This window comes from Penicillium verrucosum (genome assembly GCF_028828655.1).
Source record: "Penicillium verrucosum strain IBT 35672 chromosome Unknown utg000005l_segment0_segment0, whole genome shotgun sequence".
In the NCBI taxonomy this organism is placed as follows: Eukaryota; Fungi; Ascomycota; class Eurotiomycetes; order Eurotiales; family Aspergillaceae; genus Penicillium; species Penicillium verrucosum.
The window spans coordinates 581,193-605,574 of NW_026643214.1; the positions used below are offsets into that span (position 1 = coordinate 581,193).

Here is a 24,382-nt window from a genome sequence, read left to right on the forward strand (position 1 = left end):
TAAACCTCCTTTCCTCAATGGCACCTCGAATATCTCCACAAGCTGTGCAAGCAGACAATACGCCAGTCACACACGTCCGTGTGGTGGTACACACCCTTGGTGCAGCTGGTCCTAACACCAGCGATAACCACTGGTCAATTTACTTGATTCATCCTGATGGTGTGTCGTCAACTCGAATCAACATGAGGGCTGAACTCGATAACCCGACGGGAATCCTTGAGTGGACTCGGCATGGCTACGTCCAAACCACATCTGCAATCACATATTGGGACTTCCCGGTCGGAGTAGGAATCACTACATTATTCTTCGCACGTCTCATCTTTAGTCGTCACCGTGATAAATATGAGATGTCCGGGGGAGGTTCGGGCTGCCGGTGGTGGGTGTAAGTTAGGATCTTTCGAGAGTATTCCCATTCCCACGCTAATCTACTAAAACAGCTACACGATCATATCTGACCTATCGGAAAACAACTATATCCACCAGGGTGCCCCGGGTGAGATTTGGCCCAACCTATTATTTATTTATCACATGAATAAGGAGCGAAAGTCATTACATATGGTTTACGGAGAATTCTATTAGCATCTACGTCAGTGTAGTATGGACATACTATATCTCGATTGGCGAATCTTTGCGTGGAATTACAGAATAACCATTACTGTCTTGCCCTGATCTGCACGTATAAAGCGTACCTGTTATTGTAGATGAGATAAACCACTACATTGATTATACGCTTATATTCAGGAAAGACTGTATTCGAGCCCAAAGGATTGTTGATATTCTTAATTCGCCCTTATTCTTTAAGATCCGTAGCTAATGACGGATGCATTGCTGTGCACCATCTAAAAGACACCACAGGGCCGTATAATCGTCCGACTATTCTTTTGTATAATGGTATGCATATTCCCCAAAGAGTATCTTCATTGATGCCATGTTATTATCTACAATCCCCTTACTTGCTGGAGATCTGCACCTGCTTATCTCTCTTGGGAGTCAAGTCCTCTTACTATGGAGATTAAAAGGCGGCTGATATCCTGCGCAGCATCATCCTGGTTGGGTCGGAGGTTAGATTTGAATCGACGATCTGGTCCTTAGTATCTGGAATATACTGGTGAAAGAGTGAAACACTTATATGACATGCATAATGCACGGAATATCACAGTAGGGTCATACAATATAGTCATCGTTACCCTGACTTAATTGTTTGCGCTCTTATTCAAGCAACTAGGACTTTGACTATCTTATCCATTTTTAGTCCAAATCAAAATCAAAACAGAAGCATGATCGTCATTCTAGAAGCATGATGGATGGTGATCTATCCTCAAAATGGATGTATGTGGATGCCAGATCTACCAGGCTGGCAGATTATACTGGATGACTCAGCAATATGTGCATCCATGGATAACCCTGGAAAACTGCAGCTGGCCAACTCAGCAAGATGTAGATCCCCATTAACCAGATTGGCTGGAAACTAGACATGTACATGTATGTTGTACATCGTAGTTTTATGTACCATCTAATCTCCTTTAAAATTAAATATATAGACAACCCTTACCTCCGTACTCCGTACATTTGTTAGAGACCATCAAAGTACATCAGGAACAGGTAAGTGGGTCATTGTCTAAATTAGACTCTCGTGACTGGGAGACCTCCTTTCCCCGGACGTGCCTCAACGTGGCCCCAGGCATTTCCAACCCTAAACATTTACATTTACATTTACATTCACATTCACATTTACATTCACATTCTTTACTGATCGGTACTTTTCTTTTTCTGTCTGCCTGGCGCCTACCCTTCTACGATATGGATCTGTAAGCGCCCTGTTTCATCACCTGTTTTGCCTCACCCCTCGCCCACCTTCTCCGCTCTCCTGTTATCGCGGTATGATCCCGTAACATGGAATCAATCGTGTATGAGAACTCGCCTTTGGCGGAATATTTGGAAGGTGAGTTATGTCCAAGATGTCTGATGAATTCAAACCCAACTGACATCCTTGTCAGGGGAGGGTGGAAACGAAGAGAGTTGGCCCGTGGAGGAGAATCACGAGAATCACAGCGACGATGATCATACCCGTTCCTCCAACTTTGCCCCTCGGGGGGCTTCCAAATTCCAGACTCGCGTCCGAAACAAGCTACCGAAGCCTCTCAATCTACGAGGAACACTACAGGGGGAACTAATCGGGAAACTATATGACACCTGCTCGGTACGACCCCTCGTTTACGATAGTAGGGGATCATGCTGACACTTCTTCTCATTTAGTCCGCCCTGAATGTCGGATTGGCACGAAGCGATAACGAACGATTTTTGGAACAATTTGGCTACGTTATTGTCGCATCGCAACTATTAAACGAACACAGCGCTCCTTCCTACACATCCGCTGCAGATGTCTTATCTGCAAAGCAACCCTCCGCTCTCCCGTCCCTATCTACAACTTTTGGAATTCAAGGCGCCATCGTCACAGCTGCCACATCCTTTTCCATCGCTTGGTTATTACATTGGAGCCGTTCGAGGACTGGGTCAGGACTCAGTCTCAAGAAAGTTGGAGTGCTTCTGATACTCGTGCCCGCTGTTGGTGTCTTGTTTTATGCTTTCGCAAAACGACAATGGTTGAAATATCTCCGGCACCAGGCTGTTGAGGCAGCTGGCGCTTTCATTGGAAACGCTCAGGGATTTGACTCTGCTGCGTCAGCCTCTGTGGTTTTCATTCAGGAGGTCGAACTTGTCTCGAGAGGTTATCGGATGTAAGAACATGAAGTTTGGGTTCGAGATTATAAAAGTGCTAACCAACTACCACAGAAGCACTCCTCTGCCCCCCATCAGTCGGTTGGAAGATCTAGTACAAACGCGACGATGCTTGAGATTACGCAGAGCGGTTTCCGAATGCTTCTACTCCATGCTCGAGCGGTATATTCAATCCCAGAATACATTACGCCCACTTACCGATGACGGCAATCTTGCGAAATATTACGACATCTATGATATTGGATTGGAAGAACTCGAAGCGGTCGAGGTGTCGCTGTCGCAGCGAGCCAACGAAGACCAGTACTCACTGCGTGCTCTGAGGGATCTATTTGGAAAACTGTATAGTGTGAGAAAAAGCGTGCTGTGCTGCTTGCTAGCTCTCAGCGCCGATGGCGGTGGCTCTGATATTGCTCGGTGGAGTTCTGCTGTCGAGGAAATGCGTGAGCTCGCTACGGTGACCGGCAACAGCATGCTGAAAATGACTGCAATTTTAAATGAAGAGGACCGTGAGTGATGATTCCTGTTTTTTTTTTTTTTGGCACAAGGACATTGGCTAATATGCGCAGATGATACCATTCCTCCATCCCCGTTACCTTCCGCCTCACCAAGCAAGGACTACCTGCGTTCTCAATTTCGACGGCTCAACTCCTTGTCACAAGGGGTCCGTGCCTTGCATGCTAAAATGCACATTGCCAGCGAGGAGTCACATGCCAATCTAGAACGTGCAGACCCTGATGAGTTCGAAGCCAACCTCCTTACACAATATGACTCGATTGGCAGTGATCTTAGGGCTCTTCTCCAAGAGTGGGAAGCTGGCAAAGCCGCATTGGTAAACCAACACGATCGCCTCAGCGTCGGGGATCGCTCGCGACCACCGAGTACTTTCTTGTTACCCATGTCCCCCACCCCCAGTCTGGGAGGGTCTACGGCAGTCGAGGGCAGCCCAACGGATGCGCTGAAAGCCTTAACTGGCGAGGGCCGGCCGGATCTGACCCAGACCTATGATGACGAGGAAATTTTCGAAGCTGTTGTACTCCCGGCCTCGAGAAACAAGAGAATGTCTTTGACCAGAGACGAGCGTCTTGCACGTGTCCGAGAAGACCGTGCCAGACAGGCGACTGCCAGAGAAAAGGTCGATGCCAGCAATAACATGCTCAAGGAACTAGAAATGGTCATCAAACAACGACCAGGAAACAACTCCGCAAAACGAGTTACCAGCATCTAAGACAAGGCTTGGACTTCTGTTTCATGCTTGATGCATTCCACACAGGATCCCTCTTTTTTTTCGTCTGCGCCATCCGGCACAGCTTTGACTTCAACCAGCGCTAGCAGCAGGGAAGTCATAAATTGATACCCACAACATGTACATATAGACGGGGCTCGGCGACACCGGTGTTTATTCGAGGACTATTGCTTCTTGCTTCTTGCTGCTTTGCGTATTACTTATTTTCTTTTGTGCCATTATTATCTGTTCGTCTGTCTTTAAGTGGTCTTGGATGGTGGGTGTTCTTTCGACATTCGTCTCTGTTGAGTTTGGGATTAACCTCAATGTCTTTTTTTGTCCATCCATATTGTACATTACAGTTGGCTCTGCTGCAAATGAATTATCTTTTCAATATTCATACTACTCGTAATTGTTGATCATATATCAGCAAACCCTTACGGGGACGGATATGAAGGAGGCCTTGTTGCCTTGCCGCCTGAGGTATCAAACTTAACCCGAAAGGGACATATCGCCAAACGCGACCGCGTCTTCCCCACCCTCTTCCAACGCGATCCTTATATTAGACCTGCTGCCTCTTTCATCTTTCTTCAAATACATACCCAATTCACTGTCCTCATCTCCCTACCACTTTCTTCACTTCGAAAACACACTCTCTTCCCTCTTATTTCCCTACGACCCATTTTAAATACCTTAACACACACAAAACCATCAAGAGTAAGTCGGCCAACCCCCAAATCGAAAAGATTGTTGTGTGCGAAGAACCGACCAATTAACCCACTCTCTAGTGTTGGAAGCACGATTGGAACAGGCCAGCCTTCTGAAGCGCGTATGTGATCTATACCACTCAACCAATTCAGTAATCGACAAGTTACTAACACTGTTGTGTGTAGGTCGTCGACGCCATCAAGGATCTTGTCCAGGACTGCAACTTCGATTGCAATGACTCCGGGATCGCCCTTCAGGCCATGGACAACTCGCACGTTGCCCTAGTTTCCATGCTGCTCCGCGCCGAGGGTTTCTCTCCATACCGTTGCGACCGTAACATCGCTCTCGGCATCAACCTGCTCTCCCTGACCAAGGTGCTCCGCGCCGCCCAGAATGAAGACATCCTGACCCTCAAGGCCGAGGACTCACCCGATGCCGTCAACCTCATGTTCGAGAGTGCAGAGACAGACCGACTCAGCGAGTATGACATCAAGCTCATGGATATTGACCAGGAGCACCTGGCCATCCCTGAGACTGAGTACGCCGCTACCGTGGAGATGCCTTCTTCTGAGTTCCAGCGCATCTGCAGAGATCTCAACGCGCTGTCTGAGTCTGGTAAGCAACTTTTCTCTTTGAAGCAATACCCAAGCCCGGGTGGCAGACAAAAAAAAAGTCCCGTCATGCTAATTTCTTCCATAGTTGTGATTGAGGCCAGCAAGGAGGGCGTCAAGTTCTCCTGCCAGGGCGATATCGGTAACGGATCCGTCACCATCCGCCAGCACACCAACGTCGACAAGCCCGACCAGAACGTCGTCATCAACCTCTCCGAACCCGTCGCCCTGACCTTCTCCCTTAAGTACCTCGTCAACTTCTGCAAGGCCTCCAACCTGTCCTCATCTGTCGTGCTGCACCTTTCCCAGGAAGTGCCGCTGCTTGTTGAATACGGTCTGGGAAGTGGCCACCTGCGGTTCTACCTCGCTCCTAAGGTAAGTTCCTGGTTGTTCAAAGGTCGACACCATTGGAAACCAAGCTAACATGGGTTTGAACACAGATCGGCGACGAAGAGTAAACGAATCATCGGTGATTTGAGGGGATATGGGCAATGCTAAAAATGAAGCTCGATGATAATAGAGAGAACTTGGAGGAAATGTTCTTTCACTACTTCCCTGACAACAGGGGTTTTTAACAAGATGTTCACGATAATTTACACATTCAGCGGTCGAGGTTTCGACCTCGCAAATTTTTATAAACACGCATCCTTCACTTAGAATTCGAAGATTTCCAACACAATTACGAGTAAAGGATATTTAGAATATTCCACCAGCCATTCGGCTAGAAAAGAAATATATTTCATGACTTCAGGTATTTTACTATGTCCACCACTCTGAATAAAGCCCCCACAAAATCTCAACACCAAACCCAGCGACCGAAACCTAACGAGCCCGCAGGCAAAAGGACCCTAAGGAACCTCGCAAGGAAGGTCCACAACCCCACTAATCAGCAAGGTCGCCAAAAAAAAATCTTCCCAGGCACCCCCGAAAAAAAAAAAAGAACCAGGGGAGGAAATATAAACTGACCTTGAAAAAAAGAGGTGAAGCGCCATCCCCACCAGAATGATCGGAATCGAATGATACCATCCGCCCCTCCGAAGAGAAACAGAGCAAGGTATGCTGCGTATTGCACTAAAGTGTCATCACACACAATCTCCGCACCGACTCTCCCAAGGGGTCCAGGAGCAAGCTCCCGTCGCCCGATGTTTCTGATGTCAAGTGCAAGTGTGGGTAAGAAGTGATCTAGGATCACACCAGGCCCTCACGGGCAGGACCGACGCCGACGCGCGAACGAGTGAACGAACGAACGACGGCGCGGGTTGGGGTTGGAAGATTCCTCCGAATTTCTCATTTGCAAGGGGGTCTCGCGAGGCTCTGGGCAGTACCCAGAGTCGCGAGGACGGGCTGGGAAGCTCGCCGTGTGTAGCAAAGAAACGCAGCATTGGTGGGGATGGCGCTTGAAGAGGGAAATTTGGTCAGCGGGCGGGTTTGCGGGTTTTATATTGCTATCACGTGGGATGAGTCATCTGTGCGCTTGGCCTGTTTGGGAAGGTATAGGGCAGTTGGTTTGGGAGTTGGGTTAGTTGTCCTATGAAAGTCGGTTGTGTTGCTTGTTTTTTTGTGTCAAATTGAATGCGAGGTTTGAAGGCTTTTGATTTTGTATTGCCTAAGCTGATTTTCGACATTGCAGGGTTGATTCTAGCTTATACTCTCGGTTTAGACCTCCCCGCTTTGTTCGGCGTCTCATATAACTATAGCTTGCATACCTAGATGCAGTGCAAGACCGAGGTTCATTTTATTGCATTCATTGACTAATGGCGAAATGATGAAACATCTTGAAGATGGGAGATCTAATAATCATTTTCCGATATCACGAGAACTGTGCTCGGATATATGTATCCAAATGCATAACGAAAAAGCCCTGATGTCACTAAATTTCCTCAAAAGCTCGAACGATATACGTCTTTCCTTGAACTTCGACTTTCTCCCCAGGCATTCTCCAAGATCCCACCCCTTCTCCATCAAACCCAACCACCATCGAAGGCAGAGAACCCGCAGCTTCCCCAACCAAATACTTCTCCTTCCACCCCGATTCCCATTCTTCTCGTCTAGCACTAACACCAGCGCCCGACTTCTTAACAACCAGCTCACCAGATGCAGTCTTCTGTCGAGTAAGAGTCTGCGTCTGGCTGAGCGCCAAATAAGTTCCCCAGATGCGACCGATAAAAGTCTTCACTACCGTCACCTCTCCTTCCCCACTGCCAAGATCTCCATCATCCGACTCCAGCACCCATGAAACACCTTTCTTAGGCCCCTCGGGGCCCTCTCTGAATGGCAATTCCCGCCATACCTCCTCATACTCCTTGTCAGGTGCACCGGGGAGATCATGACGAGGCATCGACCCCATCTCGAGATCATCGCCGTTTGGCAAGGGGACAAATGTTCCACAATCAATAGTCTCAAACGCATTGTGAGAGTCAAGCTCGTGGGAGAAGGTCACCCGCACTATTGAGTTGGTTAGTTAAAGGGTTGTTCGTGATCGTTTCACTGAATATAATGCATCTTTTAGTAAAAGACGTAGTCAACTTACAAGGCTCCTGGCTCTCTACAATCCTCTGTCCGGCAATCGCCCAGTCTATTTTGCTTGTTGCCGTTTCGATCCGCAGATCAACGTACCAGTCCTTCACGGACATCACGATTGTATCGGTTGATTCCTCGGCGGGCGTTGTGAGCCATCGGAATGAGATTCGCTTGGAGAAGCGGCAGGTGGATTGCTCGGGGTTGATACTGGCCATATTTTTTGTTGGAGGATTTTCGGTGGAGGTGGTTGACTATATTAGGTGGAAGCCGGGAGCTACCTTAAATATATATAGTCCACGAGATATGGAAAGCCAAATTAGGAATGTTGAAGAGAAAGATTGTCCTATCAAATCAATTCTCAGAGGGCACATTGCACATGTTATCAAAATAACATCCATGGATGGTCGTAGGGTCGTACGTACCTCCACTTGGGGGGAGAGTTGCCCCGCTCGAACTTTCCCCGTCACTCGCATCTTCCCTTTCTCATCTTCTCCACAGGTCTGTTATGGAGGATATGACTGGTCCCCCTTAGACCACACTGGCCGTTGAACAATACTCATTGGCAAGTATTTTACTAACAGGGTTTATTCCTCAACCGAAACCCCCGATCAACAGCGATCAAGACTAGTCGCTGGGTTTCTCGACCTGAATATTATTCCGATGGAATTGCTAGATGAAACTTCTCTGAATCTTTGATTTGATCGTCCATGAGAAGTGGTGGAAACTCTTTTTACTACTTCAGGTAGCAAAATAATTTGCCTGGGAGCATGCAACTTGTGATCAGATATTATTTGGCGCAATTCAGATCTCACTGAAGGGTGAGCAAACGCCACCTCTCTAGGAGCACCCAATATCACTTGATATCCGCAAAGTCCAGCTTACAACTCTGTCCCTTGGGCCTCGAAGAGATGATCTGATCATCCAGCTTCATCGAAGCAGTCATATCCGAAGCCACTGTCGTCCGATAACGAGAATACACTTCCCGAAGCAGTATCTTCATCTCAACCAACGCAAGACTAAACAGCATCAGCAATTAATACCAGAATAAAGAAAGAAACCAACTCACTTTTTCCCTGTACACCCCCTCCCACCCGTAGCAAAAGAAAAGAAAAGCCTATTCCGCTCAGCAGCTCCCTCCTCAACAAGCCAGCGATCAGGATTAAAACGATCAGGCTCAGAGAAAACACTATCATTCATCCGATGCACCGAATAAGGCTGACAGCTAACAATAGTATTCCCCGGAATGGCGAACCCATCGATCTCCCTTCCACCAGCAGGTACATAGCGAGGTAGCGACATCGGAATAGGCGGCGCACACCGCAGCGCCTCTTTAATGACAGCATCGAGGTACACATAGCTATCCAAGGGTGAATTGGCCGGCGCGGCCCTAAGCTCTTTATGAAGTTTATCCTGGAAACAGAGGTTCTGGGGCTGTGAGAGCTCCCACATTAAGAAACACAGGCCATCGCCTGTTGTGTCGATGCCGGCTGCCATGTGGTCTTTGCATTCTGCGGCGGCTTGCATTAATGCCAGGTTTGATTCTTTGCGCTTGAGCTTTTCCATTAGGGAGTGGTTGTCGAGACCAGTTTGGGCGGCCATGTCTATCACGTATTGGTTTGCTTTTGGGGAGCTGCGGGCCTGGAGGAATTTTGGGAAATAGGGTGCTAATAAAGGGAGGTAGTACTCCAGGAGGTTTTCTGGTGTTCTTTTAGTATTATTCGTCATGGGAGTATAGAAAACTGGACTGTGCCTACTTTGGAGACTTTGGTGGTAGGTCAGTTCGTGCATGATTTCGTAGTCTTCTGCTACGTTGAGAGATTTGAGGCCGCCGGGGCTGAACATGAAATGAGTAACGCAGTCCAGGGCATAACAGTGAAGCAAAGACTAAGAAGATTAGCTTTTCTCATGTTGGATGCAATTGTTCTTGACAACTCACGTAAACATCCACACTCTTTTGGCCAGCCTCGACACACTTAGATACAAACGTCATGGCTCGTTCGTGAATAACAGCTATGGGCTTTTCTTTCATGATATTGGTCATGGCGTACCTATCGGCAAAGATGCGTTTTCTTTTGCTATGCTGGTGGATATTAGCATTCGAGTATTTCATTTATAATAGGAGCAAGCAACTACCTCGTCTTTCAATAAAGTAGAAAACATTGTTCTAATCCTGGATTAGCGTTTTCCAACTATTTCTCCGGTAGAAATTCTGACTTGATCTTGAACTGCCTGAAAAGGTCATAGTACTCGGTCTTGTCATACCCACTGCCTCCCGAAGCATATATCTCTTTAATCGCATCCAGACTGGTAAACGATAGTTCGTTAGGGCTTAACCGGACAACAGGACCATAGATCTCATGCAACCGGTGAACTGATTCTCGTCGATTTGCAGTAAATTCCTGATACTTAATCCAGAAGCTTGTAAATCGAGTATACCACGGGCCTGGAATTGTAGACAACGGCGAAAGGAATCCGAAGATTACAATGCACCCGCAAAGGAAGATAGCCCCAGCCCACAAAGACAGCATATTGTTGTTGTATCAGAGGGATTCTGGATGATGAAAGGTTTGTCTTGAGGAATAGCGAATAGGAAATCCTATGCTTACTTATACTATTGATCTGATTGAAGAGTCTGCAGTTCCCATTAGATAATAGACATAAAGTGGGAGATTTGATAGTCTATGCTCAAGTGGCTAGGAACAGCCGATATCATCGCAATCGTAGTGCGGGGAAGGGCGACCAACGGACCTCCGGACTGGGTTTCGGTTCCGATAAGCATGAAGACTTTAAACTAAGAAGGGAAATATGAGGAGATGGCAGAGTTTCCGACAAACTGGTTGTTCCTTATAAACATCAATCTGCTCGCTACTCATCTCTGTCCCGATCCAGATCCTGCGCGACATTCATATCGAGAACGTATGCCAGAGGGAAGATAAAGACTCTTTCTGTAACAGATCGAGTGAATAGGATAAAATCACTATTAAAGGTTATATGTAGAAAATTATCTTGCACAGAATATGCTTTTTTTACCGTCTTCTTATGCACCTAAAAAGAGCACCCAAAAGACCAACCAAAAGACATGACAAGGCCGCATAAGCGGCCGACTATTCTTGCACCTGTAGGTTCATTCAAAGATCTGTCCGACGCACAGGTTGCCGTGGACGTCAGCAAGCAAGCTCTTCGACACAGAGTCAGCGGTTGCAGCTGAAACCAAAAACGAAATCACGAAACACTTCAGATCTATTTTGCGTTGATCCCTAAACACTGTATGAATCATAATAGTATAATAATCGATGGATGGTGCGTCGGGTCAAACTAATAGCCTAGCACTGGGACTAAGCGAGAAGCTATGAGCTCACATATATTATGCTTAGGTGTATAAGCTAGTCCTGAGCTGGTTTCCTATAGTGGATATCGGTTGCTCGGTTGCTCGGTACTGATATCTATCCCGAGAGAGATCCAAACAGGCTGCTGTGGCTGGTTGGTCGCCTAACCACGCGAACCAAGTTTAGCGCAACACGTATGTTGTAAGTGAGAGTTTGGTTCGAGTAAGCTTATGGGGCTTTTCTGTTGATGGATCCGGCCCCGTGTACCCGATCCAGTGTCTCTCTTCCAAAGGTTCTTGCGATTTGGCTGGCCAGTTTTGTCAAGATATTGCCGGTACCCAGGTCGGAAAACTCGTCACTCGTTTGTGGATGTTGTGGGGCAGTTCCGGAGTATGGATTGGAGATCACGTTCTAGAATATGGTTATCAATGTGGGTGCGTAGATACTTGGATGGGCTAGATGTGTCGGCGTTGATTAACGCATGGTTGATCCGACTTTATACAAGTCCTCGGGTTTGGATCCGAGAATCTCGAACGATGATGGACTTTGACCCACGATGATACGATGGATATGGACCTTCTCGTTGCAAGGTATGGTTTGCACATTGGGGACGCGTTGCCTTTGAATTTTACATGCGAAAGAAAGCACTTGGCTTTGACAATTTTAGAGTGAGAGTGAAGATGAGGTGATAAAGATACCAAAATTAAGCAGATCAAACAGGGGATGTAATTATATTTCAGTACCGAGGTACGGCTGTACACACACCTGCATGAACCAAGGATGACCTGGTTGGGGGCCATGGCTCAGACAACCTTTAAACCGTCTCAGCCACCTCTTGTCTCAGCCACATTGGTCGGGTCGCATTTCAGCTCCAACCTTGGAAATATGATATTACAGCATAGCATCCATGGATGTTTCACAGCCTTACCTCCACATTACTTTCTGGGGATAGGTAGGACTCAATGTGGCTAGGACTACGGAGTAATTGACAGGCCAGTGTCACAAGTTAAGTTGGCCTTAGATCAGCCCTGGAGGGTAACTAACTCGTTATGGATTGACCTATACCCACCTGGGCACCTACAGGATTAAGTAAGTCAAATGGACCGGGCGGCCGGCGGGGGCCCGCCCAGGCGACCTACTGTTTGTAAGGTGTTGAACCTGTTCAAGAACATAGGTGTTCTCTCTTTATCAATCAATTGGACGAACCAGAAGAGTATTAATATACGTACCCAAAAACAAGAGAAGAATTATATAAAATAATAAAATAATAAGAGAGAGAGTCCAGACTCGACTAAGTTTGGTACCTGTCGCATGTCGATGGGGTCTACTCCACCAGCTTCGAATCAGGAGAAAAAGAAAAAGGCGTTGGCCAAAATAGTGTGGCTTCGGGTCGCTGGAGAAACTGGTTTTTGTCTTTTTTGGTTTTGTTTTTTTCCAGGGACTCTACGATGCGTCTAGAATCTCCGTAGTAAGCAGGGCTCCCCAATTTGTACTTGTACTTTTTGTACTTCTAGTACGGTTATATACTCCATAGTGTACGGAGTACTTCATAACATCGTAGGAGCCTACATACTGCCCAGGTGCGTAATGTGTGACCCGCCCCATGGTATGTGGACAACTCTGAACCCCAGATGTGCCCCTACTTTCCCGTCTCGAATCCTCTGGCCTTTCTTTTCCTCTTCAACTTTCTTTCTCTTCTGTCACTCGTTTCTTATTCTCTCCCTTTTTTATTTTACAAGGGGTTGCATTTGACATTGTACGGTCGCTGCATACACATTCTCTCTACACCCCCCCGCCTGACAATTCGGAACACCGCGGGATTTTAAAAAAAAAAAAAAAAAAAAAGAGACAACAACAAACGGAATAAAAAGAGGAAATCATCGTCTTATCTTTAACTCGACTCAACTGGTTCGAGCAGTCTGTCTGACGGTCGCATGCCCCTGTTGAGACCTGCATCAAATCACGTCTCCTGACGAATCCCGGCTGGAGGCCAACTAAATTGCCAAGCCACAAGAAAGCACACGAGCCTCCGGTTGTTTCGATCTGCCCCTTCCCCCCGTATCGGGCCTATTTCCCACCGGTCTTATAAAAGCGAAAGCCACCGTCAGGTGGTCACACCGTCATCGTGTCTTTCCCTCACCATTCCGCCGACTTGAGCTCCACCACGGAGCCTCTCGGCAAGATTCCATCGCACGGGTCGCGCGCCTCTCTCCTAGGGGGTTCTTTCGATCCCGCCTTTCGACGAGATCCAGGAGGGTTTCGCGCACGAGAGGGATACCCTAATGTCACGCCCGCAACCAATACTACCAGGATGTGCTATCTCCCAAATACACATTGGACGTGGTCCTTTGCGATTGTCGCACTCGTCCAAACAGTCGTAACACTCAGCCTTGAAAGGTATGGACCTCCGCCGAACCGGACACCGAAAAGCAACCATTAACGTCGTTGTTTTTTTTCTAGTTACATTTTCGCAAATTTCCAAATTCAAGAAATCCCAAACACCAGTCCCGCTTCGAAAACTATCCCTACTTTCCTCGCCCTCTACGGTTTTGGCTTCCTATACGAACTTGTGCTGGTATATGATGCTTTGCGCATGAAGAATACAATTCAGATCATCGGACTGTGTATCTGCAATGTTGGTCTCCTAATTTACGGCGCTGTTCAAGTGAAACAAATTCGAGAGGCGGTCTCTACCTTGGCCCTGATGAATATGATCAGTCCGGTTGTCTGGGCTCAGTCCGAGCCGTTCCTAATTATCATTCCATGCATTGTGGCGTTGGGGACATTCTTGATCACGTTCGTGGCCTATAAACTCTACGACGAGTTTGCATGGACAATCTACAAGCACATCAGTGCCGATCTGCAAATGAAGCGTCGCTACCTCACCTATCAGGTTTGTGTTTTGTTCGACCTCCCCATCCGCAACACGACTAACCCCCACAAAACAGATCTACATCGCTCTCTTGAAATTCGATTTCTTTTTCTTCCTGGGCTTTACGGTGCAGTTCCTCGTCTTGGTCTCCTCCGCCAGCATGGATGTTGAATTTGCGCTTACCGTGGCTGCCATCCCCGTGACCATTCTCATTCTGGTCTGTGGCGCCTGGTTTGTGCGCCGAGAAACCATGGTTGGCATGGTCGTTATCATTGTAAGTCGAAAATACCAGCAATGTCGATTTGGCTTCTAACGACCTCACCAGCTCCTCTTATTCGCCGCGATGGGATATTTCTGCTTCAAGCTGTTCCGGATGTACTCCGAGCTGACTTACTTCAAATACCTGCCCGCTAGACCATCGATGACCTTCTTCGCCGTCGTCACCATCATCTTGATTGTGATAACTATCGTCAACGCCTGCCTGTGCACCCACAACTTCAACCGCGGTTTGAAGCCCCACATCAACAAGAAGAAGAACAAGGAAGCAGCAAAGACTACCGAGCTCTCTTCGAATCTTACCCAAGTACCATCACGGATGATGATCGATTGACCACCCGGTGCGAACAAAGGGTGGTGTTTCTATAAGTAATTTTCCGGGGCGTTGAGTTTTGGAGCGTCTGCCTTTTTCTAATCTGTGAACTTCGTGTCTGTGTGGACACCTTGAAATTTAGCCTGATCTCTTTGTGCATTTTGTTTTCTTATTTCTGGGCTTTCGGCTCAGTATGATACCTCATCCCCGTCGAATGTGCTCTGCCCACCATCCCCCATCTTTTCTGGCCCTGAGCTGTCAAAAATTCCTGTGATTTTACTTTCCTTGGTTCCCCCTTTATATGTTCATATCCATACCCCATATCTCATACCCCCCCTACACGAGTGCACCGACGGCGTTATCTGGATGATTTGATTCCCGGAGGTGTTCTCCATGTCTTACGACAGCCATCAATGCTTTTTCCGATTAATGTGAGCTAGTCTTTCTTATTAATTCAATGGGCTAGACACGTGGATGGTATTTTAGTAGCTATATTAATGGAATTGATTCCATAGCATGATAAACTCATTGTTAGTACCTTGTAGGGACGCTGGATATCGGTGGTATTGGAAAATGAGTATTATTGCTCACTGACATTTCTGCATATCAAAAATTGCAACGTATCCGTACATATACTTATAGTTACTGCATCAACTTCTTCACTCGCTCCAATGTCTCGTAGATGAGTTGTGCTATTGCAGTAATGTGCGCCGAGTCGTTCTGATTGGTGGATCATTATGTACTGTAATTACTGTTAATTACCACCAAATCCGCCCCCAGCTGCTGGGGTTGACAAGTCAAATACGGTATTACCCAAGAAACCGCGATCGTGGCCTCAACTCCGCAAACCTCCTTTCAGACTCTCAAGCTCCTCTTTTCCTTTCTTCTTGAACTGCATTTCCATCTTTCTTTTAATACCGTTTTTTTATCCCTTTAAACTCTTCCACACCCAAATAATTCACAATGGTAAGTCCATCTATCCCAAACCCGAGCCCCAGCAGTCCATCCAACGATCAAGCCAGCTTGCCCCATCCACCACCACCAACGCAACAACCCATTGCGAACTTTCTAACCAATCCCACGATCCCTTCATCCCGTAACTAACACAATGCATCATCAGGCTTCCGCCCGCCCAGCCTCTCCCCTCACCTCAGGCGCCGAGTCCGGCCCTGACTCAAAGTCCGGTGCCGCCGCAGCCACCGGCAACTCCGTTGGCCGTCCCTCCTCTCCCTCGACCCCCGGCGGTCCTCGTGCTGCCATGCGCCGCCGTGCTACTGCCGACCACAAGGAGACTCTGCGCAATGCCCGTCCCAGCTCCACCCGCTCTGCCGGCGCCGGTGGCTCGACCGGAACCATGCTCAAGCTCTACACAGATGAGAGCCCCGGTCTGCGTGTTGACCCCGTTGTTGTCCTCGTCCTGAGTCTGGGATTCATTTTCTCGGTTGTTGGTCTTCACGGTAAGAATTCACTACTGGAGATGAGATGGATGTTTGGAGTTGTGGTTGGATTATTGGTTGCTAATTACTTTCTTCGCTCTAGTCATCGCCAAGATCACCCGCAAGTTCTCTGCTTAAACACTTGATCAGCTTCAATTGCGCAGTTGATATCCCGTCAGATGGCAATGTGGTCTACTATTTGTCTATCCCGGGCGTTGACTGCGTGCTTCCCGACCTCAAATCTTCCTCTCCTCCTACCGCCTCACTTACCCACTCCTATACCCCGTGACCCTTGGGCCATTTCTCGTTGGTGGCTGGAACCAAATCAACCCTTCCGAAACAACTGGCGTGATTCCATTTCTGTTTCCGTTTCCATTTTGATGTGTGTGGTGTTTTCATTTGCGTTGCAAAAGAGAGTTACTCATCGACCTATCTGCTGTGTAGGTCATTCTGGGTAGAATTAGTCAGGTCGTGTATCCGTCTTGGTCTGTCTGTGTTATGTCTATTGGCTCTTTTCCCGGCGATATCATGCGCTGGAATGTGCTGTGGCTGTGGCAGCTTGGACTGAAACATGGGTGGTGTCTGTTCTATCCAGACATTTGTCTGTACAATATAAAGACTTGATTGAATCCGTTTATGGCATTGAATTTGCTTTCATGGTATTTTTGTAGAATATCAAGCTTCTGGCCCCAACCTGCATGCTGAATCTCGGGGTGGTTTGGAGTACATGGGATGGCGAAGGCTCTGTTCTCCGTTCAATGCTCAAGGCAATGCACCTAGTACAACCTCTCGCCCTTGTCCTCCGCATACAGCTCAAACATACACTCAGCCCAAGTTTCTATGCTGTGTCTGTAGAAGTAGGGCCGAGCTACCGTTCCATTGTCATTGAACCACAGAGTACTGTGTAAATAGGGCTATCTACCCATCTATGTATTAATTCATGACAAGCGAACACAATTGGAGGTGACGAGCCGTTGTTTGGCTCCCATTGCCAGCACCTGGCAGGAATGAACAAAGGAACCTATTACATGTAGTGCAGAGCTATAGAAAAGGGAAGGAAAGGAAAGTGCCGTGAGAACATTTTACTACAGAGAAAGTATGTAACCATAAGACATTTCAAACAAGCCGGTCTAGTCGACGCTATGATCTCCCTATAGGCCCCCCTTCCTCAGAGACTATGAAGATGAAACGTGCAGCTGTAAAGTCATTCATCACTTGTTGTTCTTGGTAACTGCATAAGCCTCCTAGCTTCTCGATAAAACAACGAAAGACAGTGGTATCAAGGGGATTTGTGAACACATCCGCAGCTCACTATACCAGAGGCAACTTGCGCAGAACTGATATCTGATAGCAATATGATTTTTTTGACTATGATGCTCTGGACGTTTCGTTTCACCCATGCAAATACTCCAGTATTGTCAGCCTGGATACCAACAGGGTATCCCAAAATGAATAACTCCCCCCCTTCTCCCCAACATCGCCGTTGTCATTCTTGATATCAAACATCTCTATATGGGCCATGTGCCTTCCCAAAGAAAGTTTCTATTCCACTGTTGCTGTTCGTGTCCAAACCTGGATTGGGTGCTTTCTCGTATCTAGTGGGGATCTGGACGCATTTCCCGTTTATGTGGCTGTATCAAATCTGTTCATCTTTGCACACGTTGTATTTGTACAAGTTGTCGCGGCAGCGCCGATGATACCGCAATCGACCCAACCAAAATGTGTACTGCGGCCTAGGATGGAGACGCTATTGAGCGCTGTCGTTGGCTGGGGTACTCTGCTCTGATTGCTCTCATCCTCCTGATCTGGTAACCAGAGCAGCATATACAATGCACGATGTGCCCATAAGGCATTGCACCTCAGCCAGAAGGATCGATACTGGTCCAAGACATTTCGGTATATCGGCTGGCATTTCGGGTACATCGGCTGTAGTCTGAGATTCGCTCAGAACATTCTCGATGATATATAGGAATATACATCACAAGCCTTGAACAGTACCATATCAGACCAGCTTGGTTTTAAGGTTGGGTATCACCGGTAAGCAGTGATGGATATCATTCCAATCGGTGGCTGGATGTTCAACGGAACAATGCCAATAGCACAACTCAGAAAATAAATATCCCATTATTATTTGATGAGCATGGAAGAATAGTGATGTGAGATGAAGTAAGAAATTCACAAGTAAAAAAGATGGTAGGTGGAGATATAGCTCTTTATAACGAAGAGTATAAATAAAGCTAAGGGATGAAGACAGGGATGAACTTTTTTCTGAGGAACATGGGGGTTTTATAGGAATGGTCAATAGAGGAAGGAATGCGAACGACCGTGTGACACACCAGACACTTGTAGAGCTATCTAGAGTGTCCAACAACCTGTGAAAATGTCATCACTATACCACTCTCTGCATCGCCTTTCCATGAGATATAATAACCCCATCTTTCTCTGTATAGCATCCATCTATCAAAAAGACGGCAGCGAGGTGTAGATTTTGGTGATGATATCGTTTCTGCAAATATAGTTAGTTATCTAGTTGAAAGCCGCGAAGGGAGACGTGAAGTTGCATAGTCGACGGCTATATTCATCGCGTATAGCTCCACACTTTAAATGTATATATATCCATACCAGGTGAGAAAACAAATTCCCTCAATAGAGACAGACACGTAATTTTTTTTTCTTTCAATCCCCACCGTTTAACAATTATAGGGCCCAGTAATAAATTTATGGCTTGATGACACAGTCTACGTAGGATGAGGATAAGCAGCCTACAGACCAAGGTCCCGAGGTCGGGAAGATCATGATAACGAATTTAATTCATCCTTTGGTCAAGTCAATACTTAATTGAAACTTTCTGATTAAGCTAGGTAATAATATAACGTTTAACAGAAATTAAAGCGAACGTGGGGAGATAGTGGATCTCAAAATATCCATAGATTCTAATAAGAATGAGAAACCTCCACTACCAAGCACATTTTGATCAGCCCTAAGCTTCTTTGGAGCCGGGACACTCCGATATTTCCCAGCATATTGGCGAAATTATGTGCATCGGCAGACTGGGAATGTCTACCTACAACAAGTACTCTGTACGGGGTCTTATCTTAGATCTTCTTCAGCCAATCACAACCACCCAACCGACAGTACCCTAAAAGGGTAACTGATAACAACCAGCACCAACCAATGACTGACGACGTGTATACCCCCGGTGAAAACCTTCCTTGTGCTTCATCCGTCGACAGCAGAGTGGCTCTTTGAAAATCTCCGTGCAGTTCACCACTGAGATGTTACTTCTCTAATTCTAGTAGCGTACCTAGACGATCCACATCCCTGCCATGTGCGCCATGGCATTACGAGAACATGCCCTTATCTAACAATCAAAATGCAGCATCCCTATCTACCTAGGTAAGCTCAGGTCAGAGATCGTCATGCTGGTCCAGATTTGCCCCGGGTTGTGCGAATTCGGAGTTAGGGTCCATACTATGTTTGGGGTGCTGTGCGTCCGGCCCTATATGAGGTTGCTATCGTCCGCATCTGGGGAGCTTGATAATTTTATATGCCAAGTCAGTATTGGAGAGTTATATAAAGCGTACTTTCCATATCAATTGGTGCACTAGTCGCTGATTGCTAATTCGAGGCACATTGCCAACATCTTTTACATTTATTCCCCTGTTGGCTATTAACCCTTTTTGAGGTCCCTGGTTATATACACGTCTACGATATGTCGTCCGACGGGGTTATTTTCACAGCGCCTTTGTCCCAGAGCTTTGGATATGGAATTATCCTGGGACTAGGCTTTGCCTTTGCTCTGCTGATGATCTTTATTACTTGGGCTTTGAAACGGTGCGTCTCGATGCTTCATTCAATATAGTCGCATAAGCTAACAAAATACTTCCACACAGCTATCAGAATGAAGTCCAAACCTCTGAGATGTTCTCAACTGCAGGCCGGTCCGTCAAATCAGGACTAGTTGCCGCCGCCGTTGTTAGTAGTTGGACATGGGCTGCAACCCTTCTCCAGTCATCAGCTGTCGCATACAAATACGGTGTCTCTGGTCCATTTTTCTACGCCTCAGGTTAGTTCCCACTATATTAGTATAATCCAAAAAGTTCTATATCTGACATGTTGTGTATAAATAGGCGCCACTGTCCAGATTCTTCTTTTCGCAACACTCGCTATCGAGCTCAAACGCCGTGCGCCGAATGCACACACTTTCTTGGAAGTCATCCGCGCTCGCTATGGAACCGTCGTGCACATTGTGTTTATAGTCTTTTGCTTGATGACCAACATCCTGGTTACTGCGATGCTGCTCACCGGTGGGTCGGCCGTGATGACCTCCTTGACCGGAGTGCCCACTGCAGCAGCTTGCTTCCTGCTCCCGATTGGCGTGGTACTATACACCCTGTTCGGTGGTATCAAGGCTACCTTTATCACAGATTACTTGCACACTGTGGTCATCCTGGTCGTTATCTTCCTCTTCGCCTTCTCCGCTTATGCCACAAACGCTGAGCTAGGATCTCCATCAAAGGTGTACGATGCGCTAGTTGCAGCCTCCCAGCGTCACCCCGTTGAGGGTAATGCCGAAGGAAGCTACCTAACCATGCGCTCTAAGGAGGGTGGCATTTTCTGGATCATCAACCTGGTTGGTAACTTCGGTACAGTGTTCTTGGACAACGGCTACTACAACAAGGCTATCGCCGCCAGCCCCGTCCACGCGTTCCCAGGATACGTGATTGGCGGTATTTGCTGGTTCGCCATTCCCTGGCTATGCGCCAGCACAATGGGTCTCTCCGCGCTGGCACTAGAGGGCTCGAATCGCATGAGCTCTGACGACGTGACCGCCGGACTCGTGCTCCCCTTTGCAGCTGTCAAGCTGCTCGGCTACAGCGGTGCTGTCGCGACTACGCTGATGATATTCATGGCTGTGACATCCGCATTCTCGGCGCAGCTGATCGCCGTCTCTTCGATCTTCACCTACGATATCTACGCGGCTTATATCAACCCAAGCGCCAAAGGTAAGAGACTGGTCTGGATTTCGCACATGTCCTGCATCGTCTACTCGATCATCATGGCGGGCTTTGCGACCGGTCTCTACTACGCTGGCATTGGTATGGGATATCTCTACCTGCTGATGGGTGTGATTATCTCTTCCGCCGTCTTCCCAGGTGCCATGACCCTCCTCTGGAAGGGCCAGAACCGTGTCGCAGCAGCCTGTTCACCACCCCTCGGTCTTGCAGTCTCCCTCATTGCCTGGCTAGTTACCGCTAAGAAGCAATACGGAACCCTAACAGTCGACACTACTGGTGCTAAGTAAGCATTCCCTTCCCAACATCCATACTGCGAACCAGAATCTAACAAAATGTTCCAGTTACCCCATGCTCGCCGGCAATGTCGCCGCCCTCCTCAGTCCAGTAGTCTTCGTCCCACTCTTCACCTACATCTTCGGCCCACAAAACTACGACTACGAATCCATGCGCGCAATCCGCAAAGTTGACGACACAGAAGTCGCCGCCGAAGCCCACGTCGACCTGGAACTAGTCCCAGGCGAGATGGGTCCCTCGCAAGCTGAGAGCGAAGAGGAAGAACGTTTGCTCAACCGCTCTGCACTCTACGCGCGCACACTCACACTCTTCATGGCATTTTCCTTCCTGATTATCTGGCCGATTCCGATGTACGGGTCATCATACGTGTTCAGCAAGAAGTTCTTCACGGGTTGGGTTGTTGTTGGGATTATTTGGTTGTTCATTACACTGTTTGGTGTTGTGGTGTTCCCGGTGTACGAGGGACGGGCGAGTATTATTCGTGTTGTGCGGATGATGTCGCTTGATCTTGTGGGGAAAAAGCCTAAGGTTTATCGGGGCACAAAGGCTGGGGCTGATGATGTCGCTACACCTTCTGGGGCTGTGACGCCGACGGATCTTGGGGAGAAGGATAAGAAGGCCTCGGAGAGGGAGGTTTGAGGTTCTTGATGGTGCTACCTTTTACTGGACCATTTCTTTATGCCTTGGTCTTGATTTAATATCTTGTTTATGGCTACATATACCCCTACTTGCTAGTTTATCCGAATTTGAAATTCATCCGCTCAATTATTACGTTCTAATCATGGTAGACAGTGGGTGGTAGTAAACTAACATTCTATAACAACCATGTATATTCATTGTGAGGAACAAAATATGCTAGGCTGACCAAACAAAAGTTTGAGATTTAATAGCAAATAAAGAAAGACAAAATACAAAAGCACCTAACGCCAAAGGGTGAACCCGCGGTATTAGGCTGCAACATGCGTCTCCAGTTACACCCTGCTTCTGCCACCATCCCCGTAAAAGTTGCCGCGTCGTCATGCTAGTAGAATTTGAACATCTTTGGAAACTCATTTGTATCCAAGTCCACCCTGTGCTTGAGGGGGAGCTTGCAGAGGAGGCTGTTGCTGCCAGCCTCCTTGGGCCTGAGGGGGCGGCTGGATGCCATATTGCATGCCTGCCGGAGGTCGTGTGTCAGGCGTGATGTCGGGTCGGTCACTGATTTGGTCATTGTTAGTATTATTACCCTGCTTACCAAGCATATGGTATTCGATTATTTCAGGGCAGAGCGTACCGTAGGTCTTGTGTATAACGGCATGTGTAGCATTGGACCTCCTATATAGTACGTTAACAAGGGAGTCAAGACGTGATTGATAGAATCGTATTTACCTTGTACTTGTGCATGGCAAGGGGAATCAATGGCTGTAGCGAGGTAAAAGTTAGACATCTGGAGCAGTTTCTTAGAACGATGTTCAGCCGAGCATGAACTCACAATGAAGCAAATAGTGAAAAACGGCCTTGAAGAAGCATTAGTTAAGTTCAAACTACTGATTAGGTGTTCTGGAACATAAACATACCATCGAGTGACGCAGTGACCATTCCAATGTTGGCCTAAAAGCGGAGAATCAATGAACCATCCATAACAGGCCATCCATAACAGGCAGGTGTCGATAGATTATTGACGTCAGAACTTACAGTTGTAGCAGTATGCGCGAACATGCTCATAGCCCTCGAGCTGAGAGGAGAACTCTGTATTTGTCGTCAGTATCTCCCTCAATGTGTACGGCAGGATATATTCGCAACGTCGACAGCACGGGTGCAATACCCGTCACTTAATATAACTCCTGGGACAGGGTCCACTCTGGTTTCTGGGTCAAAACAAGAGGACTTACCATGGGTTCCGAATGTAATACAAAAGGCCATGGTGATCGCAAGATGTGGAAAAGTTGGCACACAATTACGAAAGAGAATTAACAGAGAGATGAGAGCTATTTGAGGAATTGAAGGTCGATCAAAGACGAAGGCAGCGGGATTGGGGGTGTGGCGCTGTGGCTTGGCGGTCTTGGCAAATAGACACGTGATGTCAGCTATAGTGGTGCGTGATTGGCCAAGCGCCCCTGTATAAAAAAACACATGTGATTGTCGTTTCTAGCAGGCACCCGTGGACTATCAATTATCATACAGGTACTTTTAGTGTAGTGTAGTGGTTGAAGTTCTCTCCGAGGCCTAAACTCAGGCAATGCTTTTTTTGATCGTTTTATGTGTTTTCGGCAGATGCGCTTAATTCACTAATGGCTATTCACCATAGGATAACAGCCCCAAAGACCAAATATTAGAAGACAAAAGAGTCGCTTGAAAAACGCATTTCTCCGGATATCACATCCCCATCAGTGTGGCACGTCGAGCGCAGACATATCAATCGCAGTTACTGGGTCTTGAAGAGCAGAATTGCGCAGTGTCCGAGGTAGAAGTAGATAAAATGCTTAGTTTCTGTTGAACAAAATATTAGTCACTGGTTGTCAACTGAAGGGTTCCTGTATCCACAGACCATGGGTAACAAAGCTTCCAAAGTTACGACCGACCACGCAGTGCCAGGTAGCGCCCTTGCGGGAGTCGAACTGATGTATGGGGTTAGAAGTGCGATCGGCGCGGGGTAGAATTGGCGAACCTCTTTCTTGATATACTGGGCAATATCCTATAGATTGTTATTATCATGTTCACATCAAGTGGATGAAGAGTGCGCATACCTTTTCAACTCTGAACTTCTCCATGGCCTCGATAGCTGAGGGGGTATGTTAGCCTTGTTTATCCCCCGCGCGCTCGATATTTCATACCAAGGGCAATAGCTTCCTGCTGCATATCCTCGGTCTAGACAATGTGTCAGAGTAATTGGCCGTTACCGTTCCTCATGAGTGTCCTTACCATGTCCACAGACTTAATCTGCGCTGCACGGAGCATTTAGCACTTAGCCACTGAACTTAGGAAGGACGAACTTACCCTCCATAGGCTCCTTCTTCTCAGCTGGGGGAAGTGCCATTGTTAGTAATTGCTGTTATCGAAAGAACTTC

At 47.3% G+C, this 24,382-nt stretch overlaps 11 protein-coding genes across 11 annotated transcripts; 7 read left to right on the top strand and 4 right to left on the bottom strand.

Moving 5' to 3' along the window:
• Positions 1 to 17: 17 nt before the first annotated feature.
• N7516_011072 (uncharacterized protein) lies at positions 18 to 579 on the top strand (the record flags this gene model as incomplete). The annotated part of the gene is made up of 2 exons (XM_057223790.1): positions 18 to 382; positions 438 to 579. The coding sequence occupies 2 exons, from the start codon at positions 18 to 20 to the stop codon at positions 577 to 579; spliced, it is 507 nt and encodes a 168-aa protein (XP_057068930.1).
• A 1,314-nt stretch (positions 580 to 1,893) lies between these two features.
• Positions 1,894 to 3,964, top strand: N7516_011073 (vezatin family protein; the record flags this gene model as incomplete). Its single annotated transcript, XM_057223791.1, has 5 exons — positions 1,894 to 1,942; positions 1,998 to 2,200; positions 2,257 to 2,738; positions 2,794 to 3,245; positions 3,306 to 3,964. 5 exons carry the CDS (start codon positions 1,894 to 1,896, stop codon positions 3,962 to 3,964), a joined length of 1,845 nt encoding a protein of 614 aa, XP_057068931.1.
• Positions 3,965 to 4,338: 374 nt separating this feature from the next.
• N7516_011074 (proliferating cell nuclear antigen) lies at positions 4,339 to 5,738 on the top strand (the record flags this gene model as incomplete). The annotated part of the gene is made up of 5 exons (XM_057223792.1): positions 4,339 to 4,369; positions 4,750 to 4,790; positions 4,855 to 5,284; positions 5,369 to 5,655; positions 5,721 to 5,738. The coding sequence occupies 5 exons, from the start codon at positions 4,339 to 4,341 to the stop codon at positions 5,736 to 5,738; spliced, it is 807 nt and encodes a 268-aa protein (XP_057068932.1).
• A 693-nt stretch (positions 5,739 to 6,431) lies between these two features.
• On the top strand, positions 6,432 to 6,681 carry N7516_011075 (uncharacterized protein; the record flags this gene model as incomplete). Its single annotated transcript, XM_057223793.1, is given in 2 exon segments — positions 6,432 to 6,450; positions 6,467 to 6,681. 2 exon segments carry the CDS (start codon positions 6,432 to 6,434, stop codon positions 6,679 to 6,681), a joined length of 234 nt encoding a protein of 77 aa, XP_057068933.1.
• Positions 6,682 to 7,150: 469 nt separating this feature from the next.
• On the bottom strand, positions 7,151 to 8,015 carry N7516_011076 (uncharacterized protein; the record flags this gene model as incomplete). The annotated part of the gene is made up of 2 exons (XM_057223794.1): positions 7,151 to 7,725; positions 7,811 to 8,015. 2 exons carry the CDS (start codon positions 8,013 to 8,015, stop codon positions 7,151 to 7,153), a joined length of 780 nt encoding a protein of 259 aa, XP_057068934.1.
• Positions 8,016 to 8,653: 638 nt separating this feature from the next.
• On the bottom strand, positions 8,654 to 10,328 carry N7516_011077 (cytochrome P450; the record flags this gene model as incomplete). Its single annotated transcript, XM_057223795.1, has 6 exons — positions 8,654 to 8,816; positions 8,867 to 9,497; positions 9,555 to 9,684; positions 9,737 to 9,880; positions 9,934 to 9,964; positions 10,015 to 10,328. 6 exons carry the CDS (start codon positions 10,326 to 10,328, stop codon positions 8,654 to 8,656), a joined length of 1,413 nt encoding a protein of 470 aa, XP_057068935.1.
• Positions 10,329 to 13,437: 3,109 nt separating this feature from the next.
• N7516_011078 (uncharacterized protein) lies at positions 13,438 to 14,608 on the top strand (the record flags this gene model as incomplete). The annotated part of the gene is made up of 4 exons (XM_057223796.1): positions 13,438 to 13,523; positions 13,587 to 14,019; positions 14,075 to 14,272; positions 14,324 to 14,608. The coding sequence occupies 4 exons, from the start codon at positions 13,438 to 13,440 to the stop codon at positions 14,606 to 14,608; spliced, it is 1,002 nt and encodes a 333-aa protein (XP_057068936.1).
• A 1,087-nt stretch (positions 14,609 to 15,695) lies between these two features.
• On the top strand, positions 15,696 to 16,161 carry N7516_011079 (SEC61-beta family protein; the record flags this gene model as incomplete). Its single annotated transcript, XM_057223797.1, has 2 exons — positions 15,696 to 16,044; positions 16,127 to 16,161. The coding sequence occupies 2 exons, from the start codon at positions 15,696 to 15,698 to the stop codon at positions 16,159 to 16,161; spliced, it is 384 nt and encodes a 127-aa protein (XP_057068937.1).
• Positions 16,162 to 19,735: 3,574 nt separating this feature from the next.
• Positions 19,736 to 21,974, top strand: N7516_011080 (sodium:solute symporter family protein; the record flags this gene model as incomplete). The annotated part of the gene is made up of 4 exons (XM_057223798.1): positions 19,736 to 19,857; positions 19,917 to 20,089; positions 20,154 to 21,324; positions 21,383 to 21,974. The coding sequence occupies 4 exons, from the start codon at positions 19,736 to 19,738 to the stop codon at positions 21,972 to 21,974; spliced, it is 2,058 nt and encodes a 685-aa protein (XP_057068938.1).
• Positions 21,975 to 22,355: 381 nt separating this feature from the next.
• Positions 22,356 to 23,449, bottom strand: N7516_011081 (rhodopsin family protein; the record flags this gene model as incomplete). Its single annotated transcript, XM_057223799.1, is given in 8 exon segments — positions 22,356 to 22,532; positions 22,609 to 22,649; positions 22,704 to 22,736; positions 22,807 to 22,831; positions 22,892 to 22,925; positions 23,010 to 23,063; positions 23,207 to 23,431; positions 23,446 to 23,449. The coding sequence occupies 8 exon segments, from the start codon at positions 23,447 to 23,449 to the stop codon at positions 22,385 to 22,387; spliced, it is 564 nt and encodes a 187-aa protein (XP_057068939.1). The 3' UTR covers positions 22,356 to 22,384.
• A 290-nt stretch (positions 23,450 to 23,739) lies between these two features.
• N7516_011082 (dynein light chain DYN2) lies at positions 23,740 to 24,351 on the bottom strand (the record flags this gene model as incomplete). The annotated part of the gene is made up of 7 exons (XM_057223800.1): positions 23,740 to 23,804; positions 23,863 to 23,932; positions 23,983 to 24,009; positions 24,062 to 24,096; positions 24,149 to 24,182; positions 24,237 to 24,259; positions 24,312 to 24,351. 7 exons carry the CDS (start codon positions 24,349 to 24,351, stop codon positions 23,740 to 23,742), a joined length of 294 nt encoding a protein of 97 aa, XP_057068940.1.
• Between the last annotated feature and the right edge of the window lie 31 nt (positions 24,352 to 24,382).